At 45.6% G+C, this 26,044-nt stretch overlaps 1 protein-coding gene across 1 annotated transcript in view; it reads left to right on the forward strand.

Moving 5' to 3' along the window:
• The window catches only part of PRDX4 (peroxiredoxin 4), a 149,538-nt gene extending 147,707 nt beyond the window's left edge, over positions 1-1,831 (forward strand). Inside the window, exon 7 of the mRNA XM_069204743.1 lies at positions 1,687-1,831. Coding sequence (XP_069060844.1) covers positions 1,687-1,737 — 51 coding nt within the window. The 3' untranslated portion in view covers positions 1,738-1,831. The remainder of the gene's footprint in view (positions 1-1,686) is intronic.
• Positions 1,832-26,044: the final 24,213 nt, after the last annotated feature.

The following is a 26,044-nucleotide window of genomic DNA, read 5'->3' on the forward strand; positions in this document are numbered from 1 at the left end:
GTTGAATGTCTCCAGACTATATGAAAGGGAAAGGGTGCCCTTGACGAGAAAAAAAAATCCTACTCATACTTTTATCATTTTAATGAATTCAAGATGATTGTCTCAGAATTGATTTAGAAGGGGCAGGAGGAACGTCCTTTGCCTAACGGGAACTGCCTTTAATGGAGGACAGTCTTAAGGTTCCAGAATTTGAGTGCTATTATCTGGCAGTACAATTAGAATGGTTGGGAGATATAAGGTGGAGGTCAAAACTGCAGAAACATTTTTCACTGAAAATGTGCTCGGACATACCCGGACAGTCCTACTAGTATGGGGAAGGATCCCCAAAGGCCAAGTGGCACCAGAACTGATGGACCTAGTGCAGTGTTTCTGTTTTAGAAATACCCAGCAAAACATTGTTGTAGCTACATATGCTCCCTACCTACCACTGGCATGACCCTAGGTTTGAAATGACTGGGTGGGCAGCCGCCAAGGATAGTAGAATAAAGTGGATACCACCAGAGTAGGTCACCTGTTTGAGGAAGGAGTATGGCAGAGTTGAAGGAAATCAAACATTCAATATTTCTGTTGCTCATATTATCACCCATGGCATAGTAGTGTGTACAATAAGATAGGTGTGTCCCAGATGTTGAACCTCCTACAAAAAAGGTGCCACGACTAATGCTTACTCAGAACATAGGACTTGAAGCTATTATACAATGTCTCTTTATCAAATAGCCATAATGGCAATTTAGCCAAATGTCACATTATTTCTCAAGCTCTGGAGATGGGGGCTAGGTTGCGATCGTAAAAGGTACTTTTGTCTGATTAAATTTCATTGTTAAATTAGTGGAAAACCTCTCCTCTGCACAATAAGAACTCCTCAACCCAGTGCTGCAGTGGGAAGGAAAACGTATCCATTTATAGTAAAACCAGAACACCTTCCAAATTGCGCTAACAGGTTTAGTAATCGTGGTATTAATCAGCATATAAGCAGATGTCTGCATACACATTCTTTCATACTGTCCTTTCAGCCAGTAACATTTCAACAAGGGACTGTTACTCTAACTAGCAAGTGGTACCACTGGCAGAGTGAAAATCTATGTAGTCAAGCTACTCCCTAAAGTTCAGTTTGTTGTCCAGAATAGACAGTCTTTGCATAGAGAATACCTTCTATCACCACCTTGAAAATGTGAGAGTGGCTGCTGTGACTGGAAAATCGGACAAGCATTCATTATGTTTTGGAAGAGAAAGGCATAGTAAACCAGCTTAACCCACCCTGGAGCCAGATAATATAGATTACCAAAGGCAGGAGAATGTGTGTTCGATTTGCGATTTAATTTCCTGCTTTGAGTCTGTAATATGTTTCTCTCATGCAAAAATTTGCTAGGAGCTAGAAATGTATTTTAGCATCTGAACTATGCCTGCTACATATTTGGTTCAATTAGATCAATCCTGATGATACCATGAATGCCTGGTGGCCAAGGGAAGAGCTGTAAGTACATATTGGTACATGATTACAGATTTTATTTCAGACACATTTTACTTTCATTGGGGTTTATTCCTGGGACACACTCAAATGGTGCTTGCAAATGGTAGTCCTATTTAAAAAAAATATATATATCGGAGATCCTCTCTTGTAACATCTAGAAGTAAGACATTTGACTGACAGTTGTCTAAAAACAAATGTTTCTTTGTTTCTTGCAGATAATCCCAGATCCAGCAGGAAAACTAAAATATTTTGATAAGCAGAATTGAGTTCTACATCTTTAAACAGAGCTTGCCCTACATATCATTGCCTACTTGTACAAATGGATCTGGTGTTACCAATTAAAATTCTAGTGCTTTTCTGTGTACGTGTACCTTTTTCAGTTTTGTTTGTTTAAAGTTGTCCATTGCATGTAATATCTGTAAACTGGCTTAACAGCTTTACTTTTGAGCAGGCTGGTCATTGCCAGGTCAGCACATTGTAGTCTACTTGGACCATCTAAAAAACAGAAGTTTAAACAGCCTTTCACTCTGCAATATGATTAAAACTCTGAATTGGTATTTTTCAAATGATTCTCTTGAGCAATTTTGAGTCAGTTAACCTTACTAATTCACTAGCGAAACAACCATTGCTCTTTACAGTTTGGTAAAACCATAAAACTGTATACCTAGTGTTCAGGTATAGCAACAGGACGTTGCTTGATCTATGTCTATTCACCTTTTGGTTCTATTTGGTGGTGCCAGGTGATTAAAACAGAATACTGCTGCTTACTGATATTAGCAGTAGTTTAAAGAATACATATACACAGCAAATTTGATTTAAAAAGTCAGTAGTTACACCCTACACCAGGTTTCCTGTTGCAAGAATGTTGCTTGTCCCCAAGGAACTATACAGGGACTATAACTGGTTGGGGAAAATACTGACAGATACTATTTTTCCTTCCAAGGGTGTTCTTGTGTGTTCCACCTGAGGGTTCTTTAGAGCCAGCTCTCACTTGTGTACAATCCAGAGTTAAATCATTCTTTGGGCTCCAACATATTCTGGACTGTAAACAGCCTGTGCATCCTGTTGTGGCTCTCCCATTAGGGAACCAGAGTGGAGCACAGTACAAATGGGTAGGACTACCGGGATCCAGCAGCATGCTATCTCTGCTTCCCGCATAAGCTGAATTAGTTCCTTTTTTTTTTTTTTTTTTTCTTTCTTTCTAGTTTTGAGTTGAGTATTACAGTTCTGCAGCTCTCATTTTAAATTTCAAATTCAGGCAAAGACCCAGTTGGGTCCATCTTTCCTAAAGCACCTACTTGAGAACATAACATTGCAGTTAACACCTTCACTGCCTGAGTATTTGCACACACCTGTGGTGTGAAATGGTTTTCCCAAAAAATTGAACTGAAACTTTCAAGCACATGTCCCTCTAGGGTCTCTGTGCTCAAAATCAAAATGACCATCATTAACCATAGATTTACAGACAGACTCTAGAATGTAGAGTTGAACTTGATTCATTTAATTATTTATGCATCTTTTACTAACCCATTCTTTGATATGCAAGTGGCAGAATAGGTTTTTGCGGTACATAACCAAGCTCAAACTTTAAGCAAAGGTGAACATGTAAAGGACGCACCATTTATCACATACAGATTTTCTAGTATTAGATCTTTCATAGATTCACATGCTTGAATCATTTCCCGTCGTCAAGGTTGGAGTCCCACTGTGCCATAATAAAGCAGTACATAACATTACCCTAGACCAGTGGTTCCCAACCTGTGGTCTGGGGACCCCTGGGGGTCCGCGAGAGCCTAGAAAATTGAAAAATATTGACAAATTAGGTCCCCAGCTTCCAGTAATGACTCAGACGGGGGGCCCCAGATTCCCATGAAGATTCAGTGGGGGTCCCCGGGTTCCATTAATGTTAAAGTGGGGGTCCACAGAAATCAAAAGGTTGGGAACCACTGCCCTAGACTAAAAGGCAATGAAAAATTCACTTTAACTTTTCATTTAAGAGGAACTGAACTCCAGTCAGACAACAGCACCCTCTAGAATACTTCCCACAGATTTGCTACCGCATGTCGTGTGAAGGTAGTTCTGCTCAGTTTCTTCAGCTTGTTTGGAGGAACTTATCTGCTCCATTCTACTATTTCAGCTATCAAAGAAAATACTTTTCTCGGGCCCTGTGACACGTTGGGAAGAAAAGGTTCCATTCAGAAGATCCACAAAAGGATTGTATCTATTGCCTCTATCCTTCACATAAGGCAAAAGACTGCAGGATCTGCTGTACCTTTTCTACTAAGGCCTTAAAGAATAGAGAAGGGAGGTGGCTACTTTAGCTTCAAAAGTCAAAATCTAAAAGATATTTCCGAGGAAGAAGATGGTGATACTTCTTCACATCTCAGAAAAGTTCATGTAAAAGAGAAATATCAATTGACCAGAGGACATCAGAGCTATTTAGGAAGGCCTTAAAGACTCCCCATGAGTCTGACAAAGATGCTTTTAACAACAACAAAAAAAGGCAGAATCTCGTCAAACTACAAGACCTGAGCTTTCCGCTCTATCTGTTAAACCTGTGAGCTCTGTCATTGATGGCTCTGAGGAGGACTTCTCTAAGTCAAAAATTGCATTAAAAATCTCAACAATGACCTCCCCATTGAAAGCCAGAAGAACAATGACTAACGACTGTGACTGATATCAGAGTCAATGGCACAGACATCAATGCCATCCATGACATTGTCAGCACCGATTGAGTTTGCAAAGGTATTGCCCGAGGCTCAATTGACAGGACCTATAGAACAGTCGACATTGAAGTTCGCAAAGAAATCTTTATAGCTACAAATTTGAACTACAAACACAATGACCACACTGTCAATGAGAGTATAAACTCCAAAGACAGCCCTATTACCTGAGCATACTTCCCCAAGTGAGGGGTCTCCTCTCCCTCCCAGTCACCTTCTGTATGTAGAATAGTGAGATGGTGGCCCTTTTGGAGTGGCCCACAGCCCTTCTAAACTCCATCTCAAATGCCAGAATGAGGTTGATGAGCTATTCTATGAAGAGCAAGATGATCCTCAGCAAACGAGGTATGCTTAAAGACCGAAGCAGCTTGGGGAACGTTTCCAGTATAAGGCTCACACTCCTTCATGCAAATGTATGGTACAGATTCCCTGGACTGTTTCAAAGATCTCCAAGGGATGCTGCAAGATCACTATAGGAGATTTACCCAGCATTGTCTACAACCTAGCTCAATTGATGCACAGAATAACACCTTGAGCCAACATTGTGGTACCTCCCAGAGATGATCCTCCAACTTCGGACAATGATAGAGAAGAGGGAGAAATAGACAATTATCCCATGACCAGTGAATGGGATAATTATTTAATTTCCACTCCTTCGTCCTGTGCACCGCAACCAGTAGATTCTTCTCTGGATGACATTTCCATAATGTAATGGAAAGAGTGGCAAAAAGGTTCCAACTGCCAATGACAGGCAGTCTGTTTTCTTTGATATTCCAAGAGCCTGCAAATAAATTTGTGCTCACAATCCTTGGTGGTTTATATCTGGAACGAAGGCACAAAGATAGCGAAGAATCAGACGACTGTTGCAGCTGTTTTACTGTGGATAGACCAGAAATATAAGGTGCCTGAAAGTTTGCCTGCTTGCCTAGTAGGGCACCCAAAGCTGGACTCCATGATCTCCCAAGTGGCTCAGTGCTGTTTCAAAAACCCTGCCACCCCTGTTTCGGCTCCACAAGATAGGGAGGGCAGGCTCCTTAACAATGTTGACAAAAGATTCTCCCCTGTCAGCAATGATAGTTTGTGCTGCCAATTCCTTGACCATTTTGTGACGGTATGACTGGCAAATGTGGTCTGGCATTAATTCTTTCATAGACGTTTTGTTTGAAGAGAAAAGAGCAGAGGGTAAAGAGAATACGCAAGAAGGAGAGAGAACATCTTCTAAGATCATTGACTGCTGTGGACGTAGCCTCAAAAGAATTTCGACAACTGGCAGAAGCTGCAGCCCTAAGACGGCAGGGCTGGTTGAAAGTGACATTTTTCTGGCCCAAGGTACAGAGCAAGATTCTAGATATGTCCTTATTGGAATGAACAAGGATGACTTATTACAGGCTAGCAAAGCGGATACTGACACAGTGAAATCATTGGGCACCCTACAATTTGGAAAAGTACCCTTTCGAGGAGTACAGGGAAAGGGTTTTTCCATGTTACAGAGGAAGTTCTCAACTATCCAACACCATCGACCCTCTAGCTCACTATATAGGCCATCCTTCAAGCAACAGGTCTGTTGACCACCACCTACAGCAGCCTATAATAAGCAAATGCCTAGACGAAAGCAAACCCCTCCCTGAAAAGATTCTACAAGAAAATGGTGTCCACCTGTAAGTGTCAGTTACGCTGCATCCTACTCAAGCTGTGGGTGCAAAAATCACCAACTTCTCCCATCAATGGCAGAAAGTAACATCGACACATGGGTATCTGATTTCGTCACACATGGTCATACTCTGGAAATTCATGAAAACACGACCCACAACTCCACAAAAGAGGTGCAGCCACCTCGGTTTCACTTACTTCAGAAAGAAGCACTCCTCGTAATAAGCAAGGGTGCAATAGAAAAAGTTCCTCAATCTCAAAGGGAATGGGTTTCTACTCCAGCTTTTTCCCTTGTAAAAAAGAAATCTGGGGAAGGGTGACCCATTTTGGATATCTGAAAAATTAACCAATATCTACAGAAGCAATCGTTCTGCATGGTTACCCTCTGCCGTCCTGCATGTCCTCAACCACCGAGATTAAATGGCAACCCTGGAATTCCAAGATTCATATTTTTCTTTCCCCACACATTTCAAGCATTGCAAATGTCTAAGATTCACTGTGAGCTGCCACCGAGTGATGGCTAAAGTCCTCCTATTCAGCCTTGAACCAGCCCCTCACATTTTAATGAAATGCCTGGTGCGTGTGGCAGCTTCCCTAAGGAAAAGGGGTTATCAGGTCTTCACATACCTCAGCGAATGGCTGATACAGGCATCAACGGTTCGTTAGGCAATGTTCCATGGCTTTCAGCGCTTTTCAGCAGATGAGGCCTCACTGTCAATCACCAGAAATTGTCCACTCTTCCATCAAGAATAATAATATTCCTGTGAGCAGCTTTGGATACCACAAGACAAAGCCTTTCTTCTTTTTTTTTTTTTTTTTTTTTTAAACTAAGGAGATGCAATAAAGGCTGAAGCAGTTGCACTGGAACTGACTTTTTTCCTCAACAGTTTGAGGTTTGTCTGTTCAGATCTCTTAGGGATGATGTTCTCTGCCATATCACTCGTCCCTTTCTTCAGTGTGAAAAAGAGACTTCTGCAGGAGGAGTTGGACAAGCAGTGGATACAAACGGAGTGGTCATTTAATGACCTATTGCAGATCACTCCATTTATGACAGAGGCCCTAACCTGGTGGGCCCAGACCAATCATCTTTCTGAAGGACTAACTTTTTTTTTGCCTAAGGTACCCAATAATGTGACAATCCCGGATGCCTTCTTAGAAGGCTGGGGTGCCCATCTGTAAGACATGCAAATCAGTGGAAAGTGTTCTCTGGAACAAAAGAGCATGCACATCAATCAACTGGAGCTCAAAGCTTTCTAAGCCTTCCTGCCAAATTTATCAGTTTTGGTTTGCACAGTCAATACCACCAGCATGCATTATGCCCTTTCCAAGCAAGAACTCAAACAGGCTGTGCACCACCAAGAAGGCAAATCATTAAATACAGTAAGAAAGCAGTCCAATACTCCAGTAGCCGAGACGAAGCAAATCTTCTGTTTGGTTCTTTTTAATTCCAGTGAAAGATATTCACACAATTCATGTTCTTATTGCAGTACAGAAAATTGACAGTGGCATGACCGGCAGTGGTTTGAATCAAGGATTGAATCCCTGGGAGCCCTTTGATGCCGAAGCTGCTAGCACAGAACTCCTCTTCGGATACGTGTCGCGGGAATTCTCGGTGGAGATTTTTACCTTCTGACTTAGTCGTTTTTTTCGAGGTGAAAATCCTTCAACCGGGGTAAACCTGGATCTTGATCCGACGTCCTTGGAGCCCTCCTCGCATACGCTGGCTGGGAGGTCTCGGTCAACTTTGTACGTTCGGACTTAGTCTCTTTTTTTGGGAGGTTTTCTTCACCGGGACGAACCCGCAAATCAGGCTGGGTCACGGTTGGGGCAAGCCGGCTCGATTTCGATCCCTCTATGGAGCTTTTTTTCAAAAGTTCTCCAAACTTCTGGGTCTTCTCCCAGATGTTCTTTTAAGGTTCTTTTGGGGTCCACAGCTCACCCCAAGGGTCCAGAAGCTCTGAGATGATCCTTGGGGGTGTGGACTAAAACTCCCAGAATGCACCTGGCGCAAACTCCTTTTTGGCCACTGGGCAGTGGTCAGCTGGCTGATTTCTTCAGGAGTTGGTGCAGGGGACTCTGCTACAGGTGAAAAACTGCTAACCAAACAGTGAGTCCCCCCCTTGAATCAGTTGAAGCCAGGCAAAGTCCTTGTGGTGAAGCCCAAGGGTGCAGTCCTTAAGAGTGCAGGGTCCAGGTGCAGGCCAGGGGTCCAGCAGGGCAGTCCTTCTTCAGTTCTTCCTTGTAGGGATGTGGTAGGGAACTGAGGTGTGGGTGCAGGTCTGCCAGTTTTATCCTTGCTCCTGGGTGAAAAACAGGGGGGGGGGGGTCATGATTCTCCAATCAGGTGCAGGGTCCTTCCCCCTGTGATGACCACTTCTTGGGAAGTGTGGCAAAAATCATTCCCAGGAGGCAACATTCATCAAAAATCCATCATGGCTGAAAATGATTTAGGAGGTTACATCTGGCTTAGCCCACCCACTGGTGTGGCTAAAAATCCTAAACGCACCCCTCTACTGCCCTCTCCTAATATAATCAAGGGGACACCTAGTTGTCTGGGGTTGCAGGATGTGGGGGTGTTGCTGGGTTGCTCCAAATGTCCTTCTCTGCCTTTGAAGACCAGTTTGGCAGCCCTCCCCCTTCCTGCCTCACCATCTGCTGAGGGGAGATTCCGTCCCACAGGCACATCTTTGTGTGAAGCCAGGCCACTTCACACCTCAAGGCAACCTGGCGAGGCTGGCCAATCCGAGCACCGCAGAAAAAACAATGCAGGGCTGAAATTGGCAACTTTTCAGGTAAAGTTTAAAACTCTTTACCTGAACAAGTTATATTAAATCCAACAACTGGAAGTTGTGGGATTTTATTATAACAATTAATTTGATAACAAACTCTTTGTATCTGTCATTTAAGGGGGACTTTTAAAATTAAAATAGTCTACCTGTTCTAGCCTATGAAGGCCATTCACTACAATGAGGGAAAAACGAATTTGGCTGTTTTTACCTCACCAGGGCTTATAAAACTACTTCTATAAGGTCCCTGCTTATAGTTACATGGCACCCAGCCCTAGGGGCACATAGGGCACACCTTAGGGGTGACCTATATGTAAAAATAAGGTAGTTTAAGCCTTTGGAACTACTTTTAATTCCAACATCGAATTTGCATATAACTTTAATTTAAAAGCAGCCAGAAAGGCAGGCCTGCCTTTAAAATGACACTGGGCACCTCAGCGGTGCACCACCTATGCTGTGTCCCTAAACCTACATGCCCTATCATATACTAGGGACTTATAGGTAGGTTGACTTAGCCAATTATAATTAGCTTAATTTGCATATTGATTTTACACAGAGCACAGGCACTGGGACTGGTTAGCAGTACCCAGGGCACCATCAGAGTCAGGAAAACACCAGCCAAAAGTGGAAAATGGGGGCAAAAAGTTAGGGGGCCTCTGCAATCAGCCCTGTTTTCTCACATCCCTAGTATATGGTACCCAAGGCATTGGGGTTCCAGGAGATCCTTATGGGCTGCAGCATTTCTTTTGCCACCCATAAGGAGCTCAGACAAACCTTTCTTCAGGACTGCCATTGAGTGAAATAGTGCACACACTATTCCACAGCCATTTTCACTGCACTTAAGTAACTTAGTCACCTATATGTCTAACCTTCATTTACTGAAGGCTGGGTGCAAAGTTACTGTGTGTGAGGGCACCCTTGCACTAGCAAAGGTGCCCCCATGTTGTCCAGGGCCAATTCCCTGAGCTTCATGAGTGTAGGGATACCATTATAAGCGTGCACTACATATATGTCAATACATATATATAGCTTCAGAATGGTAACTCTGATTATGGCCATGTGAGGTGTCTAAGACCATGAATTGTACCCCAATTCCCAATCTGGTATGGGGGGGGGGAAGGGGGGAGGGGGGAGAATCCCATGCACCATGGGGGCTCCACCATGGACCCCAACTACAGCAAACCAGCTCTGAGGTTTCCACTGCAGCCCCAGCTGCTGCCACCTCACAGACAGGGTTCTGCCCTCCTGGGGACTGAGCAGCTCAATCTCAGGAAGGCAAAACAATGCATTTCCTTTGAGAGGAGGATGTTACACGCTTGGGAGGGGTGGCCTCCCAGAGCCTCTGGAAATGCTTTGAAGTTCACAGATGGTGCTCTCCTTGCATAAGCCATTCTACACTGGTTCAGGGACCTATCTCGCTTCTCCCCTGCCCCCTCCCAGCTGCTCCTCTGGCACCAAACTGGACAAAGGAAAGGGGAGTAACCACTCTCCTGTCCATGACCACCCCAGGGTGTGGTGCTCAGAGCTCTTACAGTGTGTCCCTGACGTTAGCCATCTTGGATTCCAAGGTGTGGGGACGCTCTGGAGACCTCAGAGAGGCCAGTGCCAGCAGGTGACATCAGAGACCTCTCCTGATAGATGCATACCTGGGTAGTTACCCAATAACCTTCCACCCCCCCCCCGAGTTATTTAGGGCTCTCCTGTGGGTGTCTTCAGATTCAGCTTGCAAGACTCCTCCAGGAACCCTCTGCATTCTCTGCTTCAGCCTCTGAGCATCGGATCAACCGCAGACTGCTCCAGGAACCCCTGTAACTGCAGCAAAGTATCCAGGATGACTCCTGGGACCTGCAGCTTCAGATGCAGCCAGCATTTGCAACAGTTTCCAAGGTGTGCACGCTCTGAGGACTGCCTGTCTTCATCCAGCACCAGAAGAACCGAAGGAATCTCCCGTGGAGTGACGGAGTCACTTCCCTGCTTCTGCAGGCACCCTTGGGCGATGATGACCGGTTCTCTGGGATTCCTCTCCTGACGACGAGCGTGATCACTGGAACACAGGTGGTGACCAACACGACCCAGACTGTCCTAAGGTCCAGCTGCAGCTCCAGCTCCAGCTGCGTGAGACTCCTGTTTTGTTGTGCTGCTGCGGCCTCCCTGTGTCTGTTGCCAGTGGGTCACTCATAGGAGCTTCACCGATTTCCAGCTGGCTTTCCTTCCTGCTGAGGGCCATCCCTAATTCCCCTCCAAGGGTTGAGTCATGTGGACGTTGCTGGTCCCCAAAAATTAGCAATCTTTGTGACAACTTTTGCATTTGCCTATGTGGTCCTGATGACCATTGACCCTCCTACAATCCGGTGACTGACGTGGGACAGCTCTTGGGTGACTACAAAGATCTTCCTGAATCCCTTGGACTCCACAGCTGGAATTCATCCTTCACTATTCGGCAGGAACTTCACCTCTAGGTGGATGGGCATTGCCTACCTGGACAGCCTGTACATCTTTGAGTGGTCTGTACACCGTCACTCTTCCTTTTCAGGTTCAACATGTCTGGAATCCACCCTTGGGTTCCACTGAACTGGTCGATGGGTCACGACTTAAGTTGGACAACTGAGGCTCCCATTGACTACAACAAGGGTTTCCTATGTCGCTTGACCCCTATGCACCTGGGCTCCCTTGTGTAGGTACTCCAATCTTCTGGGTATCCACAAGTGGGGGTACTATCCAAGCTTCTCTGTGGGAACTGGTTACCTCAAAGTTCTCTGGGAAGGGTCCTGAATCCTAAAAACTTCAACCGCAAAGGTCCTATGCGAAACCCAGCTCGTTAACTCTGCACCCGGGTGTCAGTGGGATTTCTGATACTTACCTCTAGTAATTCCTTACTCCCATTTCCCTGGAATTCTCACACACTTACCTTGGTTGGGGAACCCCCCATCCTTATACTGCTTTATTATTATATGCCCCCCACCCCCAGGGTCCCCAGTATTTCTCTGCAATTCCTGTAGTTGCTAAGTGTATATTTTGTGTGTAGATATCTCCAAGTGTAGATATGCCATCATTAGTATAGGCTTAGTGTAATAAAGAATACCTGAGGGAGAGAGAGGAGCTGCTACTGCTTGAACAGCCAAGTCTTGAGGTGTCTCCTGAAGGTAAGTAGGTCCTGTGTCTGTCGCAGGTGGGTAGGAAGAGTGTTTCATGTCTTGGCGGCGAGGTAGGAAAATGATCTGCCACCAGCGGTGAGGGCAAGGTCAGCAGAGCGAAGCTGTCTGGTCGTGGTGTAGAAAGAGAGCTGTCTCTTGAGGTATTCTAGTCCGGTGTTCTGCGGCGCCTTGTGAACGTAGGTGAGGAGACTGAACGTGATTCTCTTGTTGACGGGGAGCCAGTGCAGGTCTCTCGGGTAGGCTGTGAAGTGGCTGTGGCGGGGGATGTCCAGGATGAGGCATGCAGAGGCGTTCTGTGTGTGTTGCATTCTTTTCTGGAGCTTGGCCGTGATTCCTGCGTAGAGGGCTTTGCTGTAGTCCAGTTTGCTTCTTACAACGGCTTGGGTGACCGTCCTTGTTTCAGTGGGGATCCATTTGTAGATCTTCTGAAGCATGCTGAGGGTGTTGAAGCAGGAGGCCAGGATGAATCCCAGGTTGCATGCGTGGTCGGTGGGAGTCTGTGCGGTTCCCAGTGTGGCAGGCCACCAGGAGTCGTCCCATGCGGAGGGGGTTGAGCCAAAGATGGAGACCTCCGTTTTGTCAGAATTCAGTTTTAGGCAGCTGTTCTTCATCCATTCGGCGATGGCCTTCATTCCTTTGTGGAGGTTGGTTTTGGCGTGTGTCCTTGGTGAAAGACAAGATCAGCTGGGTGTCATCGGTGGGAGAGACTATGTTGAGGTTGTGAGATGGGAAGATGTTTGCGAGCGGAGTCATTAAAGAGGGTCGGGCTGAGGGACGATCCCTGGGGTACACCGCAGATGATTTTGGTGGCTTCAGAGCGGAATGGAGGGGGGTGGACTGAGTTCTGCCGGTGAGGAAGGAGGTGATCCAGTCCAGGGCTCTGTCACGGATCCCTGTGTCATTGAGGCATGTGCGTAGGGTGTGGTGGCAGATGGTGCTGAACGCAGCCGAGATGTCCAGGAGTATGAGGGGCGCGGTTTCACCATTGTCAAGTATGGTCCTGATGTCAGTGGCGGCTATGAGGGCGGTTTCGGTGCTGTGGTTGCTGCAGTATCCGGATTGGGACGAGTCCAGAAAGTTGTTCTCCTCGAGGTAATGGGTCAGTTGTTTGTTGACAATTTTCTCAATGACTTTTGCCGGAAAGGGGAGCAGGGAGATAGGCTGGAAATTCTGGAAAGGGGAGCAGGAAGATAGGCTGGAAATTCTTGTGGTCCGTTGGGTCCACCTTGGGTTTCCTGCGGAGGGCATTGATCTCAGTGTTTCCATTTATCCAGGTAGGTGGCGGTCTCGAAGGAACTGTTGATGATCTTTGGGAGTTGGGGGTGCAAGGACAGAGCTCGCTTTGTTGAAGATATGGTGATGGCAGGGGTCGGATGGTGAGCCGGAGTGGATGGTGGTCATTATTTTGATGGTGTCATTGACGTGGTTCCAGGAGAGCAGGCGGCTGGTGGGCGGTGAGTCTGTGGTGTCGTGGTTGATGGGGGGGATCTGGGTATTGAAGCTGTCATGGTTGTCTGTGATCTTGCTGTAAAGGAAGGTGGCTAGGGAGTCGCAGAGGTCTTGTGATGGCGGGTTGTCGATGTTGGAGCTGGGGTTGGGGAGTTCCTTTACGATGTTGAAAGAGCTCCTTGTAGCTGTGTGCGTTGTTGTCAATGCGTTCTTTTGGCGGTTCGGATGAGTTGGTGGTGTCTTTGGATGGTGTTCTTGAAGGCTGTGGGGTTGTCCGGTGTCTGTTCATGGTGCCACTTTTTCTCTAGTCTTTGGTGTTTTGCTTGGATTCTTGGAAGTCAGCGGTGAACCAGAAGGCCTTTCTGTCGGTGCGTCTGTTAGGTTTCTTGATCGGGACGATAGTGTTGCCACAGTCGTCGATCCATTGCCTGAGGTTGCGGGCAGCTGTGTCGGTGGTGTCGACAATAGGTGGGTTCCAGGAGAGGGTGGTGATCAGCTGGTCTTCGGTGACCTTGTTTCATCTACAGTGGGGAATCTGTTGTGGGTGATGGTGTTTTGTGGGTTTCTCGAAGGAGAAGTGGATTCAGCAGTGGTCGGTCCAGTGGAGTTTGGTAGTGTGGCTGAAGAAGGAGTTTGGTGGCGGAGAAAATGGGGTCGAGCGTATGTCCTGTGGAGTGGGTGGGTGTCGTGACCAGCTGCTTGAGGCTGAGGTTGGCGAGGTTGTCGAGCAGAGTGGTGGAGTTGTCGTTGGTGTTCTCTAGGTGGAAGGTCAGGTCCCCGAGGGGTATGTACATACCTATACGCAGACCTTAGGGGATTGTACAGCACAATTGGCTGAGCTAAAAGCTCTACTGATCGCACTAGAACATACGGATCCAGCACAGTCCACACTGATTGTTTGTGATTCATATTACTGTGTCCAGTCTTTTAATGAATATCTGCATTACTGGCATCAGAATGGGTTCAGAGATTCCAAAGGCAACACCATAAAACACAGACTCCTGTGGGGGAAGGTAGCAGACCTGAAAGAGACGCTACCAAAGGTCAATGTTGTGCATACACTTGGACACCAGCGCGTTGGGATACACGTTGCTGGAAATACATTGGCTGATGCAGTTGCCACTGTAGCTGCAGTGACTCGTTCAAGTACCAAACCAGACACAGACATTATGGCTGCCATAACAGCTACGGTTGATGGTACACCTTATCCGAAAGAATTTCCTAATAAATATCAATACTTGATGGGAGGTATGCTGAACGCCAAAGTTAAAATTCCAGGCGTAGGTGTACGCAACATCCCCAATAAAGAGGTAAGATCACAATTGATTAAAGCAGCACATGAGGGGGTGGCATCTGCACATGCTGGTGTGGCGGCTACAATTTTACTCTTACAGGCCCATTATTGGTGGCCCGGTCGCTATAAAGAGACTAAGCAGTATGTCCTTTGTTGTGACATCTGTCAACAAATTAAAGTTTCTATGGCCAAGCGCCCTTAGCAGACACCCCTCTTAATTTCCAATAGACCATTACAATGTGTGTACTTGGACCATTGCGGTCCATTAACACCTGATAGTGCATACAAATACATATTAGTCGCTGTTGATTCATGCTCCAGATTTGTGTGGGTGTGGCCACAACGCTCGGCTGACGCTCGGACTGTTATTAAAGATTTGCGAGTCTTTCTCGGTACACATGCTGTTGCGGCGTTCCATTCGGACCAGGGCCCTGCTTTCACCTCAAGGGCATTCAGGGACACCATGGCTTCGTTGGGGGTCCAATTGCAGTACTCGTCTCCATTTCATCCCAAGGGAAATAGTGTGGTGGAGCGATTAAACCGCGATTTAAAGCAATCGTTAACAGCCAGAGTCTTAGGTACGGGTCGTAGTTGGCTATCCCACCTGTATGGAGTTCAGAGAGCACTAAATAACCTGCCTAGAAGGTCCCTGGGGGGGGTCGTACTTCATATGGGTGCCTGTTCGGAACACAAATGTTTGTTCCGGATCTTGATGGTCCTGGCGTGGAGGCCGCAGAAACACCTTTTGACATAAATGATCGTGTCACTGTTTTACATGAATTACAACAGTTCATTGAGGAAAACTCTTCTAAAAGTGCTGCCTCCACAGGAATTTAGGATGTGCCTGTAACATCTACTGGCTAGATTCCCAGGGTTGGGGATCTTGTACGTGAAAAGGTAGCAGTGAAAAAATAATTTGGCCCTTCTTATCGGGCACCAGTCTCTGTACTGGGGATACACGGTACCAGAACTGTAATTCTACCACCGTTGCCAGGTGCCAAAGAAAATAATTTTGTTCCAATTGACAATGTCAAACTACAACATGTGGCCGATTCTGCACAGCCTACCAAAAGGAACATCCAGTAGTTCCCGAATCCCTCTCACTACTGGAGAAGAAGTTCTGCTTCAAGTTGTTTATACCAACACTGATACCTCTCCGAACTTGGGGAGGGTGGATGATGATCTTGCATTAGTTCCACTAACAACAAGCAATCGAGAAACGTTTGATCAAGTCATCACGACTACTAGCCAGACAGATGGTGCTGTCTACAGTGTACCACCACAGGAAACACCAACTACACCATTGACCACGGCTATGCCATTTGCACGAATTGCCTCTGGTTACTTTGCCGACTTCAACGACTGTCTATCGGACTTGTTTGCCTCTTGGACAGCTGACCTGTCAGGTGCACGTAAGCTAATACACTGGCTTAAAGACCCACATTTCCTTTTTCCATGGAAGTATGTATGGCTTTCTTTGACTGTCCGAGCCTTTCTGCTTTGGATTGGTTTTGTTATTACCTTTTTTCTTGTTGATACATGGACATTTTCTTCCCGAGAGATCAGCGGTTGAACAGGCAGAGGAGGTTTTGAAACCACATTTTTCATCACATAAGGTCCGAAGGGACTTATCCTTTGTAAACATTTCCACAGTGCCAATTCCTGATGGGATTGTTTGGGACAAAGTGATGTTTGATATATATGGTCCCACGGAAAACATTCAAATACCGTATGTGTTAAAGTTATCTATGAATGATATAGTCATAACAGGCATTGTGTCGGTTGATTGGGATGTGAAAACAGTTGCTTCTACGATGACAGAATTGCAATATTATACTGTCTATGAAAACTAAGATGTTTACCAGTTTAAAGAAAATTATGGTGATATGTTTTGCTATAATTATTATGGGCACTACTTCATACATAGAGCGAGTAGTCCCAAAACGATATTTAATTACACGCAAGGGGAACATTGTCCAACTCCACCACAAGGAGTTCAAAAATGTATACTGAAAAATTTGTGTACTTTTCTGGGCATCGTCAAAAAAACGCTCAGTCACATTATTTTAAATTAACTCCAACTCAGGACATACATATGTTATTGACCAACACGAAATTTATATATTCGGAATCCTTTGTTTCCCGGTTATCAATTGAAGGTTATGGATATTGGTCCAAATATATTGATTTGAAAAGTGTTTGGGGAACAAAAAATTGGCAGACCAAGGGTACAGAAACATTGTTTAGAGCATGTCTCATCCCTGTTCAAATGATTTTTTTAAATGCCTCGGTTGCAAACTTGGCTTGCGATATATCTGAAGGGAGTTCCAGTCCCCTTGATTAAACACATTTTCCAGGTGCTTTCAAACGGCAGCTACGTCCTTCTCAATAGTGAAGACTGTTGTGGCATGTGGGCCAGAATAGTTTACGTTGTTACGGTCTCTAAGGTCGTTACATGCTGCGGGAAGGGGTTGTTTCCCCCCCCCACTAAATTAAGGGAGGTAGCTGATATTTGGCCTCATATTGCTACTTCCAAGGTGAATTTTGACATGTTGAGTAGACTCAAGGCTTTATTGTTTCAGAAGCATGTGGCCCTTACATCTGCACGCGAGACCTACGCACTTCAAGTGGCAAGGTCGTCGGCAGAAATACAGTCCCTGTTAAATATGAATTTTCCGAGACACTTTGGTGAACTCGTGGGAGGTATATTTAATGCGTCCAGCACGGCTGGAGTAGCACATTTTTTCAAAGCTGTTGGTATTGGTTTTGTTCACACCTTTTCCTCTGTATTCGGTTTGATACCTTCAGCTATTCACTCAAGTTTTGGAAGTATTTTGCGGGGGATTTCCAATAACTTTGGCTTTATTGGCCGGCATTTTGCTGTTGCTGTTGTTTTTCCGCAAAGGCTGTCCCGCCGCAACAAGGACAAATGAAGGCGCTCCATCAGCGCAGCTGTGTCGTGAACGCATTATGAAGCAGTTTGGAGCAACACTACTGGAACATTTGGGGTGTGACTGGTCTTTGTCATTCAGACCGGTTTTGGATTGGGTGCAGCCCGTATTTCGGTGCTGTTGGTGCTCCTTTGAACATGCACTAGAAGTTTCTTTCACAGCAACGCCCCTCAGTGATTGATGCTAATCTGTTGATGTTCTCGTTGAGGGTTCCTTACCAGACATGCCACTATGGCTGCGTTTACTGAGAGAAGCTGATTACGAGCTACCCTTCCTGGAGGAAGTTAACATTAACTCGTTAATGGGCACTGCATGGGATGCCGCCTTGGTTGATACTGGGGCTATGAAACACACCTGCTCCTTAGTCATTTTTGGCACGGATTTACCGGTTCTGTCATCTGCCGAAGTGGAAGATCTCCTGCTTTCCAGGAATTGAGGTTGATTCGGAACTGCTCTAAATTGACATTTCAATTTGAATTCGGCTCTGAACCGCATGCTCACTTCTAAATTGTCAAGTAATATGCTTGTGTGTCCTCTTAACTTGTCAAAATTAAGTAGGGTTTTAAAACATATTTTACGTTAGGGTATTTTAGCTTTGGCTTGAACCACTTTCTACCGACAAGGGGAGGGTGTTGTGTAGCCATTTTATGTATAGCTCCATGCACGTTAGTTTAACATACTAGGCCGCTGTGCACTTTGCCCTAGATATATTTTATTCAGCTTTGCATTATTTTACAATAACCAGTTTTTACGGTCTTGTTTTAATTTCTTCTATCACACTGTTTAGTTTAGTTCAGCACTGTGTTCTCAAATAATGCATTCTTGATCGCCCTGTGCTTCAGTCAAGGCTACAGTCGGGTACATTGCCGGTAAACGTGGTAGAAGTTTAGTGTCCAGCATTCGTAGAAAATACACATCCTTACGTAGGGACGTTTTCTTAGAACATCTGTGCTCAAAATATAACTTAGAATAATCTAGCGGCACTATGATAGCCTTATTCTTGTGCTTCACTCTCATCATTACTATTTTAATATTACTGTGTTGTTCTGGTTATTGCAGCTCATACTTTGCTATCTCAAATGCAGTTGTTTTATTAAACCAATCTTTAAAACTTACTGTAGGAGGCTGGCCTGGCTTGTAGTGGGTACCAGAGGTACTTACACCTTGTGCCAGGTCCAGTTATCCCTTATTAGTGTAGAAGAGGTGTTTCTAGCAGCTTAGGCTGATAGAAGGTAGCTATGGCAAAGCAGCTTAGGCTGAACTAGGAGACATGCAAAGCTCCTACTATACCACTGGTGTCATATGCACAATATCATAAGAAAACACAATAGACAGTTACTAAAAATAAAGGTACTTTATTTTAGGACAATATGCAAAAAGTATCTCAGTGAGTAACCTCACTATGAGGATAAGTTATATACACAAGATATATGTACACAAACCAAAATTAGGTAAGTAATAGCAAGAAATGTAATGCAAACAGTGTAGAATTACAATAGATTGCAATAGGAGCACATAGGTATAGGGGCAACACAAACCATAAACTCCAAATGTGGAATGCGAACCACGAATGGACCCCAAACCTATGTGAGCTTGTAGAGGGTCACTGGGACTGTAAGAAAACAGTGAGGGTTAGAAATTGCCAGTAAACGTGGTAGAAGTTTAGTCTCCAGCATTCGTAGAAAATACACATCCTTACGTAGGGACGTTTTCTTAGAACATCTGCGTGTTAGTTATAAAAACACTTTCTAGTCCTAGTACACGTCGAGAGGGAGATTCCAGCCAGGGAACCACAACTGTATGCTGAATGCCCCGTTGCAGATGCTGATGCAGATTACAGGCCTTTGCTCAGGTATGAGGGTTGATGTCCTCCCGGGGGAACCTGAAAGGCAGGCTTAGAGCTTACATTGGTGTGCTCCAAATATAACTTAGAGAGAATAATCTAGCGGCACTATGAGAGCCTTATTCTTGTGCTTCACTCTCATTGTTACTATTTTAATATTACTGTGTTGTGTAGTTCTGATTATTGCAGCTCATACTTTGCTATATACAATGCAGTTGTTTTATTAAACCAATCTTTAAAACTTACACTGCCTTTAGTGTCATTCATATATGAGACTGTACTGTGAATGAGAGAACCGGTTGTGACCTGAGTGACCACGACTTCCCTGAGAAGTACTGATGTCATGCGCTCGGCTGCCCATTTGGGGGAGATGAGGCACAGCCGGAGCAAAACCCGGTTTTGGAGTGACAAGCTTCATCCACCGTGGGTCAGACTCAGTCACCCACATTGTGGACGATCTTGCTGCTCAATATCCAGTAGTCTCATTAAGATAATGAGAGCCTACGCAACAGCACCAAGAGTACAACTACTCCCCCTAGTGCCCTTAGCAATAGCACTAGTAGTAGTAGTAGTAGTAGTACCACAACCAAGTGTGTAGCTGGGTTCACCTTGGGTACTGCAGTGAACTCTGGTCTACTCAGAGAAACCACTGAGGCTGTCCTATTATCAGAGGGTGGCAGTGACCTTGCCCCTCTGGCTGCCTGGCCTCCTAACATGAGGAAATATAGGTAGCACCCCCTTATAAATGTTATTGAGGCAGAAGCTTAAAGGGACACAGGTGAAAATGTCACTGTGGTGCCTGGGAAATTGGTGTCACCTGAGCAAATTCTACTTGGGCAGAATGACCAACTAACCAATGGTGATAACATCACAAAGTGCCACCCCATGGCAGTTGCTAACTTTAGCTGGGGGGAGGGAAGAGACCCTAAAAAAAAGTTGCAGTGTCCTCTTCTATTCCTGTAGATAGCCTTATGTGTAATTATTTGGAGACCTCAGCTTGGGCTGAAGTGGAGTTACAGGTCCATGCAGCACTGCTGGGCATCCCTGAAAGTGTCTTTGGAGCTACAAGAGAACAGGTCAGAAAACAGGAAGAAACCAGGAGCACTGGAGCCTGGAATAATGGCTCAGGAAGCTCCCAAGAAGAGAGGAGGGAAGGGTTCAAAGTTACCCTGTACCCAGAATTCATGTGAGAATCAGTGTCCACAAGGAGATGATCTTGCCCCTTGTGAAGAACCTACAGCAGAGGAACTTGGGCCTGACATGGCAGAGCTCTTGGGTGCAGGGGAAAGTGAGTCTTGAGCAGCAATCCTGACCCTGTGTAGAAGGCCTCAGACAGCAAGCTGCAGGAGGGGATGTCAGTGGATCCCACAGGATATACAGGGAAAATGGTCTTCTTTATTCTGAGGCTAGGGACCCCAAGCCTGGTGCTACCCGGAGGTTCATCATTCTTTAGAAGCTTAGGGAGTTCTTATTGACCCTGTCACATAATATTCCCCTTGTAGGACATCTTAGGCAATGTAAGACTTGGGACAGACTTGTTCCACACTTTCACTGGCCCCATGTCTGAAGACACTAATGAGTTTTGTTATTCCTGTGTCACCTGCCAAGCCAGTGGCATGTAAGGTGGCATTACAAAGGCCCCCTTAATTCCACTGCCAGTGGTTGGGGTTCCCTTTGAGAGGGTAGGGGCTGACATTGTTGGTCCCTTTGACCCTCTTACATCCTCTGGGAACCGATTATTCTGGTGGTGGTGGTGGTATTCCTGCCACCAGGTACCCAGAAGCCATTTCCTTTGGACTACTACAGCTCCTGCAGTGGCCAAGGCCCTCCTGGAATCTTTTCCAGGGTGGGCTGCACTAAGGAGGTTGTATCCAATAGAGGGGAAAACGATGTCTGGATACCTTGAAGTAACGTGGAAGGAATGTGGTGTAACATACAAATTCACCACTCCTTATCTAAATTAAAAATACTTTTCAGTTTCAAAAATCAACACATTGCAGTTTTCAGAGTCTTCAATGTTAACCTATGGGAGAAAAACAAAAATGCAGTTTTGCAGGTAAGAACATGACTTACAAATCCAGTCTTCGTGGTATTAGGTCAACACCAGCCAGGGTTCAAATCAGCACCAAGAGTGCACCCCCAGTGGGTGCATTGGTCAAACTCTGAGTCAGGTGCCCAGTGTTAACCAGTGGAGACTGGGGTTGGATGAGGATGCACTGCTCACAGGTAAGTAAAAACGGTCAGAGGTTGGTCTCCTGGGGCTGAGGTAAACACTGGAGGTCCCATAAGGCAGCAACAAACTTACACCTTCAATGGCGGCTGGGTGCAGAGTGCCAACACAGCGTGGGGTGCCCAATGTTAACCATGAGGGATAGGGAGTAACTGATGAAGCTCTGCTCACAGGTGAGTAGAGTGGGGTCAGGGGTCAATATCCTGAAGCTGAGGTTAGTACAAGGGCGGCCACAAAGCAGCACCAAACTTACAGCCTCAGGGGCACAGGGGTAGCCAGATGCAGTGTGCCAACACATCGTCGGGCGCTCAATGTTATGTAATAGAGCAGATCAGTTTCAGAAACAAGCTCAGGCGAGGAGGCCGAGTGAGGACAACCTACAGCTGCCAAGATAAGCTGACATGCCAGGGGTCATAGGGATATCAGTATCAGTGGTCCAGCTCCCCAAGGCCCAGGGGCTCTGGGTGCAGGGGTGTCTTTTGGTGTCAGAAACAGCTTAGCGGTCAGGGGGAGTCCTTGGATTTAGGCTGCAGGCATTGCTGAGGAGTCTGGCAAGGGTCAGCCCACAGGGGACCCTTCTTTGGAAGGTCTGGGAAATCTTCAAAGGACTGTTGGGCCACTTAGACACGAGTTGTGGGCGTCGGATGCAAAGGTGGTTCCAGTGGTGGTTTTGCCGTTCCTCAGGTAGAGTAGTTATTTGAAGTTTCTTTTTTTTTTTTTTGGAGAGGTCAGCTGACAACGGGAGTTCTTGGTCTTTATCGAAGGCAGGCAGTCCTCACATGGCTTCAGAGGTCGCTGGGCTGCAGGACAAGTCGTCTTCTGGGTTTAGGTTCTTTGAGGGCTGCAGACAGGCTGGTACGGCTGGGGCCAAGTCAGTTGGTGTCTTCTCTGCTGGTGTAACTTCTGTGTTGTCCAGCTCCTCTTAGGTTGACAGGAATCTGTATTCTAGGATTCAGGGGTGCCACATATATATTGACTTTAGTGGTGTTATGTGGTGTGCCAGTTCACCTTTAGGGTGAATACATCCTTCTTATGATTACTTTCTTTGGGAAGTGGATACAGCCCTAACCCTATTGGCCAAATTCCTTCCACACAAGATGGAGGAATTTAAAAAGTAGTGTCCATTTCAGCTCATCCACCTTAGGGGTGGGACTGGCATGAAGTGGTCAGTCCTCCTAATTTAACTAATTTCCCCGCCAGACCTGCCAGCAAAAGTAGGTGTCAAGAATTGGGGATCAACCTTCCCTACAATTTGGAGAGGCATGGTCGCATTTCAAAGGTGGCAAGGTCTTTGAAGGTCCCCACCATAGAATGTCCATCCTGCCTGGGAGAGGACACACCTCTGGCCAGAGCAGGCCTTTTGTTCTGAGCACTCAAAAGTCTTGGCTCTCACTGTCTAAGGTGGCTGTACTGGGTTTGACCAGTTAATGCCCAAGCTAGGAGTTGGCAGGTTTTCAGGGGGCACCTCTAAAGGATGCCCTCTGAAAGCATGTATCAATACATCCATCACTGGCTTCAATGAGGGTTTATTAATACGAGATGTTTGATGCCAAACATCCCTATTGTCAGTGAAGCTATCATGAAGTTGGGAACTTGTAATGACCAGTATCCAGCACATGTACTTAAAATAACAAATAAAGAAAAATATGTATGAATTTTACTGTGTTTCTGGTGTAAGTTTTGTAGTTCTATATAGAGAGATACTATAAGCTTCTAATTTGTATTAGTCCCAAACAATGGGTATACAATAAAGCATATGCAACATAAACGTTGTGTCTGAAAACTTCAAAGCTTAGAAGCAGAAACCGCTAGCCACCAGAGATATATATATATTTACTTGGTTTGTAAATATGGTGAGAGACCCCTTAGGCAAGGGTTGCTTTCCGGGGGGGGGGGTGGTGTGTGTGTGTGTGTGTGTGTGTGTGTGTGTGTGTGTGTGTGTGTGTGTGTGTGTGTGTGTGTGTGTGTGTGTGTGTGTGTGTGTGTGTGTGTGTGTGTGTGTGTGGTTTTTTTTTTGTTTTTTGTTTGGAGGGCAGCCCCTTGGGCAAGGGAAGCTCCCCATGGGGCCACATTACTGTTGGCCATATCTGCCCCCCTTGGGGGAAGATCGGCCTATTTTTGGAAGGCCCGTCTGCCCCCAGGGGGGCAGAAAGCCCACCAAAGACCAGGGAAGATTTTTTTTTTTTTCTTTCTTTCAAAATAAGAGGGTGGGGCTATGGCCATAGCCCCACCCCAAATAAATGGGGCCAAAGTTGTTCTGCCCACCGGTGGGCAGATTGGGCAATTACCCCCGATCCACACCCCGGGGGGGCAGAAACTCTACTAGATACCAGGGAATTAAAAACAAATAGTGGTGTGGTGGCTACCAACCAGTATGGGCCTGGTTATGCCTCCACCCCAACTGAAAGGGGTAACAGTCTTTCAGCTCTCCCCCACACACAAAAAATCTTATCCCACGGCAAGCAAGAGGACGTTTGATTATTTTGGTTTTGTATTTGGGCCAAGAGCTTGGTAACTCTCAAAATCGTCCCACTTGGAATGGGGAAGGCTACACTTTTTTGACTTTGAGACGCTGCCATATAGAAAACTCCATAAGACATAGACACATCTGAAAACTAAACATCTGGTTGATTCCAGAGTGGTGTGCTTCACATGCACCCCGCACCATTTTCTTACCCACAATTCTCTGCCAACCTCCAACTTTGCTGGAAATCACACATTTTTCCCACATTTTTGTGATGGAACCTTCCGGAATCTGCAGGAATCCACAAAATCCCTACCACCCAACATTGTCTCATCTATACTGATAAAAATTCTGCTGCACATGACAGCCTAAAAATGTTTTTTTTCTCCAAACTGCCCTTTTGGACCCGCTTTGGTTTCCCTTCAATTTCGATATGTTTTTGGCTCTTCCCTGTCACAGGCACTTGGCCCACCTACACAAGTGAGGTATCATTTTTACCGGGAGGCTGAGGGGAACGTTGGGTTGTAAGAAATTGGTCCCAGTGCAGTGATCCCACACAGAAATGTGGGAAAAATGTTTTTTTTTTTAACCTAAATTTGAGGTTTGCTGAGGATTCTGGGTAAGAAAACATTGGGGGATCACACCTCCCTGGGGTGTCTAGTTTTCAGAAATGTCTGGGTTTGGTAGGTTTCTCTAGATGGCTGCTGAGCCCAAGTATCCCGCCCCCGCAAAAACAGGTAGTTTTGTATTTGATAATTTTGATGTGTCCACGTTGTGTTTTGGGGCATTTTGTGTCGCCGGCGCTAGGCCTACCCACACATGTAAGGTACAATTTTTATCAGGAGACTTGGGGGAACGCTGGGTGGCAGGAAATTTGTGACTCCTCTCAGATTCCAGAAGTTTGTCACCGAAATGTGAGGAAAGTTTTTTTTCTTGGACAAATTTTTGAGGTTTGCAAAGGATTCTGGGTAACAGAACCTGGTGAGAGCCCCCACAAGTAACTCAGTCTTGGATTCCCCTAGGTGTCTAGTTTTCAAAAATGCGCAGGTTTGCTAGGTTTCCTTAGGTGCCGGCTGAGCTATAGGCCAAAATCCACAGCTAAGCTCCTAGTAAAAAAAAAACAGCTGTTTTCTTTGGGAAAATGTGATGTGTCCACGTTGTGTTTTGAGGCATTTCCTGTCGCGGGCGCTAGGCCTACCCACACAAGTGAGGTACCATTTCTATCGGGAGACTTGGGGGAACGCTGTGTGGAAGGAAATTTGTGGTGTCTAGTTTAAAAAAAAAAAACACAGGTTTGGTAGGTTTCCCTAGGTGCCGACTGAGCTAGAGGCCAAAATCTACAGCTAGGCACTTTGCAGAAAACCCTTCTGATTTAAATGTAACAATGTGATGGGCCCATGTTGCGTTTCCTGTCGCGAGCATTAGGCCTACCCACACAAGTGAGGTATAGCAAAAGTGTTATTACCCCTTGTCTTTCTCTACATTTTGTCCTTCAAAACGTAAGACAGTGTGTAAAAAAGACGTCTATTTGAGAAATGCCCTGTAATTCACATGCTAGTATGGGCACCCCGGAATTCAGAGATGTGCAAATAACCACTGCTTCTCAGCACCTTATCTTGTGCCCATCTTGGAAATACAAAGGTTTTCTTGATACCTATTTTTCACTCTTTATATTTCAGCAAATAAATTGCTGTTTACCCGGAATAGAATGAATACCCATTGCAAGGTGCAGGTCATTTATTGGCTCTGGGTACGTAGGGTTCTTGATGAACCTACAAGCCCTATATATACCGGCAACCAGAAGAGTCCAGCAGACGTAACGGTATATTGCTTTAAATAATCTGACATTGCAAGAAAAAGTTAGAGTAAAACGTGGAGAAAAATGGCTGTTTTTTTTCACCTCAATTTCAATATTTTTTTATTTCAGCTATTATTTTCTGTAGGAAATCCTTATAGGATCTACATCCTTGCCGAATTCAGAATTTTGTGTACTTTTCAGAAGTGTTTAGTTTTCTGGGATCCAGCATT

Source organism: Pleurodeles waltl, chromosome 8 (assembly GCF_031143425.1).
Source record: "Pleurodeles waltl isolate 20211129_DDA chromosome 8, aPleWal1.hap1.20221129, whole genome shotgun sequence".
Classification (NCBI taxonomy): Eukaryota; Metazoa; Chordata; class Amphibia; order Caudata; family Salamandridae; genus Pleurodeles; species Pleurodeles waltl.